The sequence below is a fragment of the Epinephelus fuscoguttatus genome, linkage group LG20 (genome assembly GCF_011397635.1).
Source record: "Epinephelus fuscoguttatus linkage group LG20, E.fuscoguttatus.final_Chr_v1".
NCBI lineage: Eukaryota > Metazoa > Chordata > Actinopteri > Perciformes > Serranidae > Epinephelus > Epinephelus fuscoguttatus.
The window spans coordinates 34,899,961-34,916,031 of NC_064771.1; the positions used below are offsets into that span (position 1 = coordinate 34,899,961).

The 16,071-nt window shown below is 42.8% G+C and overlaps 1 protein-coding gene across 1 annotated transcript in view; it reads right to left on the minus strand.

Moving 5' to 3' along the window:
• stxbp4 (syntaxin binding protein 4) overlaps positions 1-16,071 on the minus strand; it is a 79,425-nt gene that overhangs the window by 799 nt on the left and 62,555 nt on the right. The window contains exon 22 of the mRNA XM_049563269.1: positions 2,698-2,755. Coding sequence (XP_049419226.1) covers positions 2,698-2,755 — 58 coding nt within the window. The remainder of the gene's footprint in view (positions 1-2,697; positions 2,756-16,071) is intronic.

Below are 16,071 nucleotides of genomic sequence, written 5' to 3' on the forward strand. Positions count from 1 at the left end.
GCTTCTTGAGGCCTAAACTGCTTCCTCAGACATTTCTCTGGAAGCTCAGTGGTCAGTGGAAGTGTGGTAATTAGTGGTGTGGCAACTGTCATGGAAAAAAGAGCAAAAAAGTCTGCACAGGGCCGCCAGTGGGAGGGGAGGTGGATGGATCAACGAACATTGTACTTTCACTAGGGAGGCCGCTGTTCGTGTCCCGTCAGAAACCAAAGGTCAATGGAGTTATTTTAATAAGCTTGTAGTGTGCTAGTCTGTTTAGCATGTTAATCTAGTGACATATGTCACAGGACCAAGGATCACCCTTTGGGGCTGAAAAATGAAGCCAATGCAGAAGTCCCAAAAACTGCAGTTCCTCTAATGTCCACCAGAGGCTGGCTCCAAGAGCGAGTCAGTTCCCACAGACCCCAAACTTTACAGCAGAAATAAACATGTTTACAGCCTGGTACAAAAACCAGCTTTGGTCTGTATAGCTCACCATTCAGTCAGATCCACTCCACACATAGTCACCTATGGCTCTATAAACAACTCATTCTCACTCCGACCTCGTCACCTGTCCATGTTTGGTCATGGACTTTCCACGTCCACATATGACGTCTAAGGTGTGTTGGTTGTTGACGTTCTGGGACGCCGTGTAAACTTCAGCCTGTTACATGCATTGTCTGTTTTCAAAATACACCTCTGTTTTCACAGGAAATGTAGTTTGCAAACAGTCTCTTTCAAAATAAAAGCACTATATTGGTACGTCGGTTCTTTTCCTTTAACAACAAATGCACATAATTACATTTAGCCAAAACACACACGTGGTTGGGTTTAGGAAAAAAGTCTTTACAATCTAACAGGAAGTGAACACCGGCCTCCTGGGTGAAAGAACATGGTTGTTGGACCCCTCCACCACCCTTCCACCTGCCCTATTCGAACTTATCGCCCTCCTTAACTTACGTTGTTGTGCAGCCACTTTTCCCCCTAACACCACCAGGCGCCATTACAGAATAACAGCGACAAGTTGAGTATTATGCGGACGTGGGAGGACCACTATTTTCCTCAGTGTCTGACGCCAGAAGTCACTGCTCAAGGCTTCAAACTGTTAGTCCACAAAACAATGGGTGACATCATGGTTGGTACGTCCATATACAGTCAATGCACATGATGTATGTCATGTAGGTCACATGATGCTATATTGCATTAGTAAAAGGTTATTTTAAGCCAAACCATGCTTTTTTCTGAATCTAACCACGTTCCTTTGTTGCCTAAGCTAAAGTAAGTAACCCTAAAGCTGCAGACACACCAAACCGACATCAAAGAACTAGCGGCGATGAAAGCCAACTGTTGCGTCGTCTACGAAAATACGAAATTCTCGCGCGCGCCGGAGCACCTCCGTTCACATCAGACGCGCATTTCTCCATGCCGTCGACAAGCGATTCTGCTCCCAGCTCTTGTTTTTCACTGCCTGGCTTGTCAGATTCCCTCGCGGCTCGCGCAGAAAATAGACCAGACGCCAAACTGATCGCTGCAAATCGTGAGCCTGCCGCGGAGCTTCCCGGCGCGGCGCGGCCAGTGTGGACGACACAGTCGGTTAACATGGGCGCCGAAAGGAAACTGCCTTCTCTTCTCGCTTCCGCGGGCGCTTCCAGGCCCTAGCGTCAGGCTCCACTTCACTCAGCTGCCCGATAAACCCGCTGCTTCTTCCCACTTTAACCTGAATAACAAACCAGGTCTCGGTGCTCCGGTTGGATCCAAACGGAGAGCCGGGGCTAGCTGGGAGGCTAGCGGAGGCTAACTGGCTGTGCTTCCCTCTGGCCATGCTGCAGCTAACGCTCCACTAGCCGCTCCCAGCTAGCTCCAGTTTGTTATTCAGGTTAAAGTGGGAAGAAGCAGCGGGTCTGTGGGGCAGCTGAGTGAAGTGGAGCCTGAGGAGGAAGCACCTGTTAGCCCCGGTTTCACTACAGACAGATTCACTCGCTACAGGGGCGAGGAAATAAAACCTGAACAGCCAATCAGAGTGATCTCTCTTACCGACAAGCTCTGCCGCAGATTCAACATGCTCAATCGGCCAAAAAGCCGCCGACGCCGATGGGCCGACGGTGCGGGACACACCGCAAAAACTAGGGCAACAGACGCTCGCCGAAGGCCCGACTTTGGTCGACGGCTGACTGTCGGCTTGATGTGTCAGGGCTTTAAAACACAAAGTTTATAACCTATACGTAAACTGACACACCATCGCTGAACATCCAAAACTGATGCAGGAGGAAACCTAGCGTATCATATTTGTATGTGACGGGCCTTTTGGCGACGTGGGGGTGAGAATGTGTTGGCAGCTGTTTTTGTCAGTGGAGTCTGGTGAATTTGAAGAGAACATAGATGAGGAACCGAAGCAGTTAACGGTTTCTCTGTCAGAAAGGGTTGTCTAAACGTCAAGGTAAAGCAGTGAAAATATTCTAAATATAGCGTATACTTCAACTGATATAGATTTTTCAGGTGGCTTGAGTACATTCTGCTGCTGCCCCCATCTGCAGCAGTACACTGCTTAGCTTCCATGTCAGTACTCCTGCCTGCTTCTCCAAACTGGGAGCATGCCAACTGACATGTAGGTAATAAACTGACTACTGAGTACTGTACCTCATACAACCATGCTTCAAACCACCACTAAAATACATTATAAACTTGCATTGTTGGGGTTGGAAAATGTCTGATTCCTCTTACTTGATGTAGTACTTGACTCCATCTGCAGTGTAGGCCTCCTCCCAGCCATAAGGCAGACCTGCAGGGGGGAATAAAAAGTCATCAAACCATTTAGTGGTTGTCAGGTTTATTGAGGCATGTTAGCCTCACTTTCCATGACATTCAGACATAATCAGGCCAGCAGATCACCACACACTGCTCACACGTGTCAAGTTTCCATCCAGCCTCTTTTCCCTGAGAAGCTCCAGTATTCCACGACCCACAGTGAGAGGAGTCTTACTGTACTTTTCCACTGTCTCTCTCCGCTTACTGTACAAGCTGGAGGATGAAAAGTCTCTTAACCCCCATTCAGTGAACAAAAGGGGGCAAAGTTTCAAATGATGCCCCGCAGACATGAGCTCGTAAACTAAAACCAAACATTTCACACGTTCAGAGAAAAGAGGGATTGTGTTGAATACTGTATCAGTGACCCAATGACATGATACACAACATGATACATGACAAATGATGTGTTATGACATGTATGCTCAGCATAGTCACCAGAAGGAAATGTTGCCAATATATGTTTTTACAAATCATTATCATATCAATGTTTCTAAAGTGACGTGATATATGAACATATGATTACATATATGAGCTCATCAGGAGGTGGAGGCGATGGTCGATGGCATGACCTTTCTGTCACTGTTCATGAACCCTCTCTTGCCTCCCGTACTGTCCACAGGAAGTCAAACGCTCCCGTGTGCTTCATCACAATAATCTTCATGTATGTACACAGAGAGCACAATGAGCTTCTCACCGCTGGAACAAAGACACCCGAGGCGAGGCGGGAAGCTGCTTTATGTCGCCGTGAATAACAATGTGTGAAGCTCGGCGATACATTTCACAGACCAGGTTTCAGCCCGTCAGTCTGAGTGCTGACAGGAGGGCCCAGGGACAAGAGGCAGGTGTCAGGTGGTGAAAACATGTCTGTCACAGAGGGAGATACGGTGAACTGAAGAGTGATGACCAGGTCACTCACAGGACTCGCAGGGTTCCTGGAAAACCTGAAACTCTGTACATAGGAAGGTTCTTCTTCTATGGTGAAATGGATACAGGTGTGTAGTTCTTATTTTAAAATGACCATGTGAGAATTAAAATACTCCAACACATTGCATTTAGGTTTAATTACACTGAAGGACAGAATCTGGCTGATGTGAGGCGTCTGTTTGTTTGCTTTTCAGGCACTTCAGTATTAATTAGTGTCAAATCGGATATCTTGGGGCATTTATAAATATCTGAGTGTCACAGCTGTAATTACAACTTGTATGTTGACGTGGATGCAATTTGCAAGTTGGGACCTCATAATAACTCATAATTAACACCTTTTTTCAATGAACTTTCAAAACTTTTCCATAACTTTATATAAGTAGTTTAAAATAGGTATATCTATATATCAGTCAGTGTTGGGGGTTACACATTACTTTTGTAATGCTTTACAGTAATACAGTAATATATTACATTTTGGTATAAAGCCTACATCAGGTGCAGGTCTGTGCACAATGTGATGACATGGAACACAGAAACTGTAACTTTCTGCTGCAAAAGAATGACTGGTCTAGATATTATGGCTCTGATTTTATATCCATTTAAAGGGGAACTAATGTTTTTTTCAACCTGGGCCCTATTTTCCGATCTGCTTTTGTCTAAATGAGTGATAGGATGTTCAATATTTGACATTTCTCTGGTACGAAGCTAGGGCTGACCTGCCTGCAGCCCGTGAGCGCGTGCTATATTAAATAATAGGGCACTCAGACAGCGTCAAACAACGTCAAAATACGTCCACTAAAAGTGCATTTTTTTCACACAGATAGGCTCGGATTGTTAGTATAATTATCTGACGACATAACGGAAAGGAGAAATGAACGTGTGTGTTTACCTTTAGCTGGATTCAGACATGTTCCTCTGCCTGTTTTAAATACGGGCGCTCATCAAATTCAGATGGCTCATCCAGATCCAGTTGGTCAAAATCGGGTAAAAATTCGGACATGTTTGTTGTGGCAAGTCAAAACACCCACTCAGCGAGTGAAAGTCTGCCTCTGGAATCTCACGTCTCGCAAGATTTGAGTTGTTGCAGGAAGTTACCGCTGGACTGACCTTACAAATACCAGGAGTTACTCTGTTAGTCATGGCTGATTTTTACCCAATTTTGACCAACTGGATCTGGATGAGCCATTTGAATTTGATGACCGCCCGTATTTATTTGAACACGGAGTACACGGACGCACACGGACGCAGAGCTCATTGAAACTGAAGAGCGGACGAGGAGAGAGAGGGAGCAGCAACAGGCAGAGGAACATGTCTGAATCCAGCTAAAGGTAAACACAGACGTTCATTTCTCCTTTCCGTTATGTTGTCAGATTTAATATAGCGCGCGCTCACGGGCTGCAGGCAGGTCAGCCCTAGCTTCGTACAGGAGAAATGTCACATATTGAACACCCTATCACTCATTTAGACAAAAGGAGATCGGAAAATAGGGCCCAGGTTGAAAAAAACATGAGTTCCCCTTTAAACGGCATCACAACACAGGATGTCGACTTTTAAAGAAAGCACATGTTGATGATGCCACTTCTTGCCATCAGGTGGTCTTTTCGTATATTTAAAGTTCGGGTACACCGTTTTTTTTAGAAAGGGTGGTTCTGTTTTATAAATGTCAACAGTTGCAGAACTGTGTGCACGAGACTCTGACGATAGGCAGAACTAAATGCAGACACAAACTCAATCACCTGTTTGCATATTAACATTTCTGCATGCTCCACTCGTCTATTAGTGAAAATAAACGCAGAAGAAGGTTGTGTTAGTTCTCCAACAATACCAGAGCGTCCATTGTTATGAAGAACTAGATGATGTTTTAAAAACCAAACCATCAGGTGTAAAGAAGCAGAAGAATTAATATGTGATTAACTCTGCTGAACTGAATTCCAATAAAGTCATCGGGTTTATCTCAGAACATTAAACTAGTCTTTTTTCTGACCCACCTGGGAGCTCTCTGTTACTTTAGATGACACAATATTCAGCATGTTTTAAGGAAGTATTTATATTTCTACAGTCGATTCAACAGTCATTCGTTCCTCTGGTCTTTATCAGCAGGTCGCACAGAGCCAGTGGTGTTGTTGTCTCAGATCAGAGGGTGTGTTAGTAATGAGGTGCTGCCGTTCAGGTCACTTATGAATGTGTCAGTGCAGCACAGAGGCCACGGCTGCAGGAACGCTGCAGAAAGCGTCTCCAGGGAAACACATTTTCACAGCTACAAGGCTGAAGTCTCGTTACTGGACTCTGCTGCGAGCTGAAGATGTAAATAGACAAAGCGTCACAGATCAGAGCCCTTGTGTCTGCAGGGACATTTTGAAAAAGAGATGAAGCATCTTCACAGACTTCTGCTATAAAAAATGTTCAATTAACATCAGAGGAAACTGAAAAAAAAAACCCTTTTGAAAATCCTCCTTGTGGTTTAACTGCTTTAGTTGTTGGAGACCACGGCCAAAAAGCACAGTGTTTGGACCTTTATATTATTTTAATGTCTCCATTGTATTGGCATTCACATCTAACTGAAAACCTTTGTCTGAACTCAGTTCGACAGTTTAGTACCTTTTTGGCATCTGACAAAGGAGCTTTAAAGGGATAGTTCGACATTTTGGCAAATTCGCCTATTGCCATAATCCCTATAGTCATATGAGTAGGTACATTACCTTTAATTGTCAGTGCCTGCAGTTCTGAGATCGGTGGAGCAGAGCTGCCCGCTGAAATGGAGGTGAACAGTACAGGTCCCTGTCTCCCTCAAAACTAATCAAATACACCATCAAATGACTCCAAAACGCTCTGGTGGACAACACATGGCTTGTGCATTCCCCATGCTATGAAAAAATAGTGTATAATTAAGTAACATTACGACACATGAAGCAAATACTCAGAACTACTTTCTTGAGTAAACCACTGAGTGACACAGTGCGCAGCTGAGACAGTGCCGTAGTGCTTGCTTGTAGCCGTTTGCGGTATCGTCAGCTGGACACACCAGAAGGTTTGAGGAAAGTGTTTTTGTAAATCATGGTTTACACATGCATTGTAAAAGGTTGCAGTAACAAACTGAAGACATGGAGCAGAGTGAAGTTTCATGTAGTTCCAACCAGTAATACGGACAGGATGAAACAATGGCTATTTGTGCTGGACATCGACCCCAACACGCCTGTGGAAACGGTCCGGAAAATGTTTGTGTGCTCCTGCCATTTTTTACCAGAGGACGACGCTGAAAGGATGGAGCGCAGAAGCTCAGGAATGGTTCAAATGCTTTTCTTGAAAGATACTGTCACACCATCTGTCGACATCACAAAACGAGCAGACGTGGTAAGTGATCGTTGTGTATTTTGCTCAGCAATCTCTCTGCTATAACGTTACCTCCATGTTGAGTAACATTAGCCTACAACCCAAGCATGGAAAATAAGGCTAAAATGCAAATGTTGTTGTGGTTATGTTATGGATAAGTGCTTGCCCAGAGCATATAGTGAAGTGACTGGCATTACTTCTCATTGTTGGTAATAAACAGACTGCTAGGGAACATTTTATGTTGTTGTTCCCTCAGGAGTTGTGGTGATTTATGAGTGTGGAGTTAGCATGTTCTCCCCATGTTCCGGTGATTATTTTGAGGCATACTCTATATTCATATTGCACAGGTGTACCTAATAAAGTGGCCAGTAAGCCCCACATTTACACCACCGGCTCTGGGTCTCCCCTCAGCCCCTGGTTGCTCGGCAGCCTCAGCCTCTCTTCTTGCTCCCTCTTCTTCCAAAACCTGTAACTCTTCCTCTGTATATTCTGGCTTCTTCTCAACAAACTTGTTGTTTTGATGACGGGAGGAACTGCACTAAACATACGCTGTTTGAAATCACTCCGCCCAGCAAGTACTGTATGTCTGGAATGTAGTTCCGGCTCTGCATTTGGCTTCAAAACAACTCTGTCTCGTAATATTACGTTATTATTTCATAGCGTGGTGAATGTGTAAGCTACAAGTTGTCCACAAGAGCGTTTTGGAGTCATTTGATGGTGTATTTGATTAGTTTTGAGGGAGAGAGGGACCTGTACCGTTCACCTCCATTTCAGTGGGCAGCTCTGCTCCACCGATCTCAGAACAGCATGCACTGACAATTAAAGGTAATGTACCTACTCATATGACTACAGGGATTACGGCAATAGGTGAATTTGCCAAAATGTCGAACTATGCCTTTAAGACAAGACCTGATTTAGCTTTAATGGGTAACTTTGATATTTTCAACACATTCTCATCCCAACTCATTTCACGTCTAAATTTGACATACTCGGTGCCCTGCTGTGTCTGAATTTATACTCATTATACGCATTGTGTCTTTTCAAAAATTTGCTTTTGTGTTCACAGGAAATTTTCAGTTTCTGCTCGTTAGATGCATACAGTCTTTTTCAAAATAAACTTGCGGTGGTGAAAAAAACAACTCGTATATAGGTTTATTTCCTTGTGCATAAAAGCACGTGTTCAGAAAAAAGTTCAGAAAATAACATCATGGTTTGGCTCAACATTCACATGGAGAGCAAACAGCGGCCTCCCGGGTCAAAGTCTTGTGTTTGTCGGACATATTTACCACCATCCCCCGCCCACCCTACAGGGACTTACCAGTTCCTTATAGTAGGTCGTTACTGGCAGCAAACTGACGCTGTCCAATAGCATTGCACACTGGAGAGTCTCGCTCTGAAATCTCACAGACTTTTTCACATTGTTGAAATTAGCTAAATATTCTTATCTTTTAGATAAGAGTAGGAAATGCTTTCTGTATTCCAACACATTTAACTGTGTCACTTATTTCCACTGTGTTGTTCCTGCAACAAGTCAGGTCTCGTGAGATTTCAGAAACAGGCTTCTCCAGCCCTTTCTTATTCTTAAGTTGTCGAATACAGGCACACTGTTAGACACCTGACATGAAAAGCCACCTTTCATGGTGTTATGATACACCACTGGTCTGTCAGACAGCATTTTCCGCGGCAGTACGATAAGCTGCTGGATGGCAGCAGTTTGGAATGTGGCCACATGGCACCTGTTGCTGCAATATGATATGGCACTGCCGGTAACGACGTAATGTAAGGAGCTGGAAAGTCCCTTAAGGTAAGGTGGGAGGGGTGGTAGATGGATGCAACAAACCCTGGACTTTCACCCATGAGCACAGTGTTTGCTTCCTGTTTGAATTTTGAACCAAACCATGATGTTTATTCTGAACCTTACATGTCCTTTTGTTGATGTCCTGACGTTGGTAGCAGCATACTGGAATGTCAACAGCAGAGGAAAGGATACCTAGAGTGTAATATGTAGATGTGAAAGGCCACCGACAAAGTGGTGATATGTGACAACTTGGGATGAAAATGTGTTGGCTTCTTGCAACATATCCTAATAGAATGTTTCAGATGGTAACCTATGAAAATGCATAAACAACAGTGTGAATGATATCTTTTGAATCTGTGCCTCACAAATGACATCCTTAACATAATGTTACAGAGATCAGGTTCAGGCAAGAAAAGTTACGGTGGTTCGGAACCGTGTGGACTTTGAGTCATTTTAAGGTCCTCACCATGCTTCCTAAACCTGGAAATGAAACATGGAGAGGACCTTAAAATGACTCACACGGTTCCCAACAACTGTCTCCTGGGGAAAGTCCTGTGTTTTGCGACCCATTCACGGCGCCAGCTTGCCTCCCTACAGACTGCCCAGGACTACTTCCTTGTTTACTCCCGTCAGCACATCGGTCACATGATCCCAGCCTTACAAAGCGCATGGGTTATGCATGAATTACTGGTTCATAATTAAGTGGGATATGTATGAATTTGAGTTAATTACTTTTTGTAGGAAAACATATCAACAGTTTAAAAAAACAGCTTGTTTCTCGTTAGCAAGACTTGGGCACAAAACAGACCAGACAGAGCAAGCAGAAGGTACAAAGAAAGGTTTCATTTCTCTGTAGGGTCCTTTTTGTGATGTTGCAAGACACTCATAACAGTCTGAGCCTGTCAGAATCACAAACAAGTGCTGTTACTTGACATAAATGAATGAGGCGCAACGTCCCCCTGAGAGTTACTTTGCAGCCTGTTCTGCCGCTGCAGGCTGCAAAACTCTCTCTCAGTACTGGACCAGTTTCAAAAAGTGTTGTTCCGATTAGTTAGACACATAAACATGGGAGAGCAGGATCCAGCTCAAAAATACCACAGTTTCCCTTCAATGGCAAGTTCCTGTCTGATATGGCTGAAAGTCTTAAGGGGTTCTTAAGGGGTTTTAAAGAATTAAGAATTTTTCTTCGTTACCACTGGTTTTACCTGGTGATGATGACGCAGGACTTCTCCTTTCACTGGAACATTTTTACACAGCGCTCCTGATATTATTACTGGGACTATTATTATACACACACTTGTAAATCCACCTGCATGTACACACTGTACCACGGACACTGACTCATCCAGCGAGATTAACAACACACACACACACACACACACACACCTTCTGGCCTGATTTCGCTGCTTAGTTTCACCTCGTTCACTTCTTCTGCCTCAACTGAACGCTTATCTAATGAATTAATTAGCTGTCTGTGTTGGAAACAGTTTGATCTGTACCACTGCACATCCACATCAACAATATAAAGGCTCTTGACTGAGCATTTAACTTCAAATACACCAAGAGGTCCAGACTGTTCAGTGTGAAAATGTTCCTGGAGACAGATGTCAGAGGAGCATCAAAATATTTTGTCAGGAGGAAACAAGGAGTTAAAGAGACTGTAGATTAAACGCTGTCAAACCTGAAACTGATAAGTGGCCACAAAGAGCTTTTCTGGAGCTTTTTAAGGAGGTTTGGGCTCAAGTCTTAAAGTTGCCTGGTTTCATTGGCTCCTTATGTCTGGTGTTAATTTACTGCTTGTCTTGTCAAAAAATCCAATAAAATGACACAAACCAACAATATGTGGGTCAAACAATATGTGACTATTCTCACTTCCTGTCCGTGGCTCTCAGCTCCAAGCCCATTGGTTCCTACTGAAGACGTCAGTCTTTCAAAAAAACAAATATTTATGCTGCATTCAAATGCCCCTCGGATGGACCCATTTCCCGAGTTGGGAAGTCGTTCCTCCAACTTCAGTGTGTTCATTAAGTCATAATGTGTAAACAACATGGACGTACAAAGAGGATGTGTTGTATTTATTACTTAGAGCGTTTCAATGACAAAAAACTGTCTGAAGCTTTTTTGTCCCAGACTTGTTGCTGCACCTGTACAGTCCCATAAAACCCTTAAATACTGCTTTACATGACTAACGCTAATAAATACATTTTCTTACTAATCTAGGTCACAATAGTTACAACCTAACACTGTATTACAAACTATATTTGAGCAACAAATGACATGCAATATGTAAATTAATAACATTTACTTTTGTCCCGTTTGTTTCCACGTATATGACGTCAAAGTTGGCAAATCACGTACCCACATTTTTGTTCTGATTTGAGAGGCTGTTCATGTGAGTTTTCCAGCCTGTTCTCGTTCCCAACTCGTCAAGTGCCGCTGCTTTGTCAGTGGACGTCAGACACAAGCACACAGAGGCGCTCTTTGCAGCCATATGATACGCACCAAGCGGCGGCTATTTCTGACAAGGTGGGCAACACCTGTAGTATAAAGCATGAGAAAGTCTGCATAGGGAGGGTGGTAGTGGAGGTGGATGGGTCAGTCAGACTACGGACTTTCACCTGTTTGTTTCCTGTGCAAAACCAAAAGTCAATCTAGTTATTTTAGTAACAGCTAGTGCTAGTATGTGTAAAATGCATGATGTTACATTATGTAAGTAACAAATGTTCTTATTTTAAGCCAAATCATGATGTTTTTTCTCAACCTCAACATCTGCTTTTGTTACCTCAACTTGAGAAAATCAACTGAAAAACACAAATGTATTTTGAAAAAACCCACAGCATGTAATGAGCGAAAATTGACACACCATCCCTGAATGTCCAGAACTGAAGCAGGAGGGTAGCTAGCATGATCACTGTTCACTGCCCTGATGAGCTGGCATCAGAAATGTCGGAATTTTCTCAGTCGAGGACTCATTTTTCTGATTATTCAGACACCACATGAATGCAGCATTAGTTTTAATTATTTTAAAAAGTTTCAGTAATTTCCTCAAACAGCTGCTCGTTGTGGTTTCTATCAAACAAACAGGAGGCAAAATAAACTCCTGCTCAGTGTGTGTGTTCATGGTAATGAAGGAACAACAGTGTGGCTCACTGATGTGATTTAACAGTGATGGAGGAAGACGAGATGTCAGGCTATAGATACACGCTCTGCTTTTGTTGGTCTGAGTCTGAACATGAATCAAAATGTCAAATACTCTCAGACGTTTTCAGTTATTATTTTCAGTCTGCTGTAAATCTGGTGTATTTTGTGATGCAGGTCTGTTTTAATGATGACAGGAGGACTGGAGGTCCGGCATCACTGTCACTGATTTATACTGGTGCAGTTGTCATGGCAACAGAAACACAAAGACACTGGCTGTTATGACAGATGTACCCGACTGTGTCTGTGAACTCTGACAGTCCTCGATTTTAAAGTGATTTTAAAGAACGATTCACTCTGGAGCTGCTTTTTTTATCTGCCGCTGAAGGTTGTGTGATACGACTGAAAGCTCCAGAACGGCTACTAAATGGACCTCATGGTGAGGTTGTTTTTTTTTTCTCAGTGACGGAGAACAGAAGAAGAAAGGAGACTTTTTACTGCAGAGGAAAAACTTGAGTTGTAATGACACAGTCAGTCGAGGGTTTGACACCTTCGACAGTATCTGTCACATTATGTGATATAAACTTAACTTGTCACCTTTCACATTTATCTCATCAGATGTTTGATATCACTCACACAACCTAAAACTTTTACAAAAATAAAATTCACCCACCCACCCATAGTTACATTTAACCAACACACACAGTTGGGTTTAGGAAAAAAGAACAGGGTTTGCCTTTATATTCTAACTGGAAGCTAATACCGATCTCCTGGGTAGAAGTTGGGGTTGTTGGACCCATCCACAACTCCTCCCACTCACGCTACTCAGACTTTTCATGCCCTTAACTTTGGTTGTTGTCCTGCCACGTCTCCCCCTGACACCGCAGGGTGCCATTAAACAGTAATAGTGAGCAGCCACCTATCATGGCCACGTAAAAGGACGTCTTTTTCGTTGGTGTCTGACTCTGGAAGTCATCGCCCAAGCGGCAGTTTCTGACGACTTTGGAGTGAGACTGGGTCGGTAAAAACACAACTGAAGCACTGTTGAGAACATACCAAACCAACAGGCAGAGATATAACTGTAAGCCTAAAGCCACGTCAAGAGGAAGAAGAAGATTTATTTATTTATTATTATTCATTTTCATTTAAAATGTTTGAATTATACGTTTCTAAAAACTGTTGACACTTTATATGTGCATGCTTCATACGTATCCTATCAGTGTTTCTAAAGTGACGTAATATATGAGCAGGCTGTCATCAGGAGGTGGAGGGGTTCGCCAAGCTGCAGATCACTGGCCATGTTTCCATCAGCCTGTTTAGATGCACATCTGCAAGTATCGCATCGGAAAATTATGATGCCAAAATTCGAATTAAAATCCCCTGATTCGCACAAACTAAAATACGCTCGCTTTAGCCGGGTTTTGGTTGATTCAAAAAAATATTGATTCGCAAAATGGGGGATGGAAACAGTTATGTTCAAATGAAGTCTGACGTAGCGCACCTCTCTCCATGGTGATATCCACACTGCGGGTCGGGAAGGTGGTAATGCATTTACAAGCTGGTTGCCAACCGCCAGAAAACGTAGAAGAAGAAGAATGCGAGACTTGTTTTGTTTCCAGTTCTGCGGAAAACACACAGGATTTGTATTTCTTTTAATGCGCATTTCCCAATGATTCCAATCACTTTTGGATGGAAACATAGCTACTGTTTCAAACCAACAACACTGGCTGTTTTTTGATGTTTTTTAGAGGTGTTTGTGGCACCACACCTCAGTGTTATTCAGCGACCTGTCCCTGCTTTTCCACCAACTTCTGTGCCACTAAACACGTCTTTTATTTATTTTTTTTAACCCAAAACATTTTTTTTAACCCAAAACACAAACCTCATTCAGGGTTAGGGTAAAACAAGTTCACCACAGTGTTGTAGAGAAACAAAGCTTAAACATATGTGCAACTAAAACATTTACAAATGTAACTTATCCATGGTTTGCAAAATAATATACACATTTTTGTGTAGAAGAAAGGCCAAAACTTATGGACAAAATCGTCATTTTCAAATATACCCGTGTATGTTCGGATAAAGCCTGATATGAGTTTAAAAAGGTGGCACGGCTCCACCACTGCCTGAAGTCTGCTCTTCCTCTGCCTGTGTGTGATTGTCTGAGTGGAGACAGGTGTGCTGGACTCAGAGCTGAGCCCCACCAGCTGCATGCCATCCTGTAATCAAGCTCTGCCACATCCACCCTGCCAGATCCTGGTACCTGCTCAGTTACTCTGCGTTTCCAGCCTATCTAGTTCATATTTGCTCTTTGCTTGTGTTCCTTCACTGATCCTGTTTGTCCTCTCGCTGCAGTCCTGTCTGCTCAGCTGCAGCCTCTTCATCTCATCACTCCTTCTGCTCTCTGCTGCTCCTGCTCGACACAACCGGCCATCAGCCCAGTCCCCACACTTCCAGTCGTCCCTCCTGTCCAGCTCACATCACATCTTTTTCAACCTTGCAGTACACTATCTTATTAATTCTCCTCCAGTCTCCTTGCATCTGGTGTTTCTCCATCTTTGGTGGAAGTAAAGGGTTGTGTAGTTAAATAAGTCAACAAAATCTACTCAGAGACAAACCTCAATCAGTAAAGTAATAATGATGTTCTATCTGCAGGACGTCCACATGTTTAACAAGCAGCTGATGATTATGTATTGTGTTCATATGCAGGTGTCAGAGGCTGATTTATTAAATCAAACAAATATGTTTTGCTTTTGTTTTGTCTGGAAACTTTGTCTGGTGTGAAATATTCCAATCAATACACACTGTTCAATATTCTGCATTATTAATGTTGAGAGTTCAGCAGGTTGGTGCAGTTCACAGTCACTGAGGTCGGGATGATGAATGGAGCCAGCATTTCCCCGTTAACCAGTGGGTTTAAAACTGTGAAGTCTCACAACAGCATTAGCGAGTGTGTTAACAGGCACATTAGGATCCTGGTTTCCATGTTGGGATGTGAAGTCAACAAAGAACATGAGGAACCTGGTTATTCATGTTCAACATTTTAATAATATTTCTTGGACTATTTTTTTTTTTTTTCTGGAAATTTCAGTAGTGTTTTTCAACATTTTTTCAAACATTTTAATAATATTTTTGGGACATTTATTAACATATTTTCCAACATTTTTCTGATATTTTTTGGGAAATTTCAATAGTTTTGCTTAATTCTGATAATTTTACTAATTCTATTAATGCAACCCTTTGTGTTGTGCTTCACAGTTGAAGTAATAACCCGTGCAGCATCCTTGCTCACCCAGTCTGGGCAACTATCGTACACCGTAGCCTGTGATTCAGTAGGCACTGTCATCGTACAGTCTGCAGACATCATACTTGATGTTGTACCCAAGTTTATTAAATCCATGTCGCACAGTGTAGCTGCACTAAACTTGTAAGATTGCTAAAATCTCTCAGTCTGTAGGAGGATTAACAGTGATATCACTGAGCCATCTCTGATTCTACTTCTATCATTGTGGTTGAAGCTCTGCAGACGTGAACTCCAACATTAATCAGTTTTCTTTAGATCTTACACACAGATGAAAGGAGCAAAGAAGTGTTTCTGCTCGGAGTAAAGAACCTTTAAAGGTCAGAATCTGCAGGTTTTATCCACTTATTTCTAAATGTTATGAGCGATGAGTCATTCGTAATAAAAAAGGCTTTTTATTGTGTAACATTAATCAGCTGGAAACACGTTGGCGGCAAATGTGTTTGATGAAGCAAAAAAAAAAAAAAAAAAACCCAGACAAACATTCATCATAACCTAAAAATGATTATATTTTGGTAAGTAAGCATTGTAGTCGCATATGAGTGTGAGTTCATAGGGGACATGGTCTCCATGGAAACGGTGTCCGAACTGCTGCCTGCAAAGAACGAGAGAGAATGAGCTGGATGTGACTGAAACCGCTCCGTCTGATGGCTTATAATGCAATCTGTCGGGCAAGGAGTGTGTGTGTGTGTGTGTGTGTGTGTAGGTGGATGTTCTGCTGATCATATTAACTGGCAGTGAATGAAGACAAAGGTTCCTGCAGTTACAAGCTTTACGATTTAAAAGCGAAGCACGTATCCAG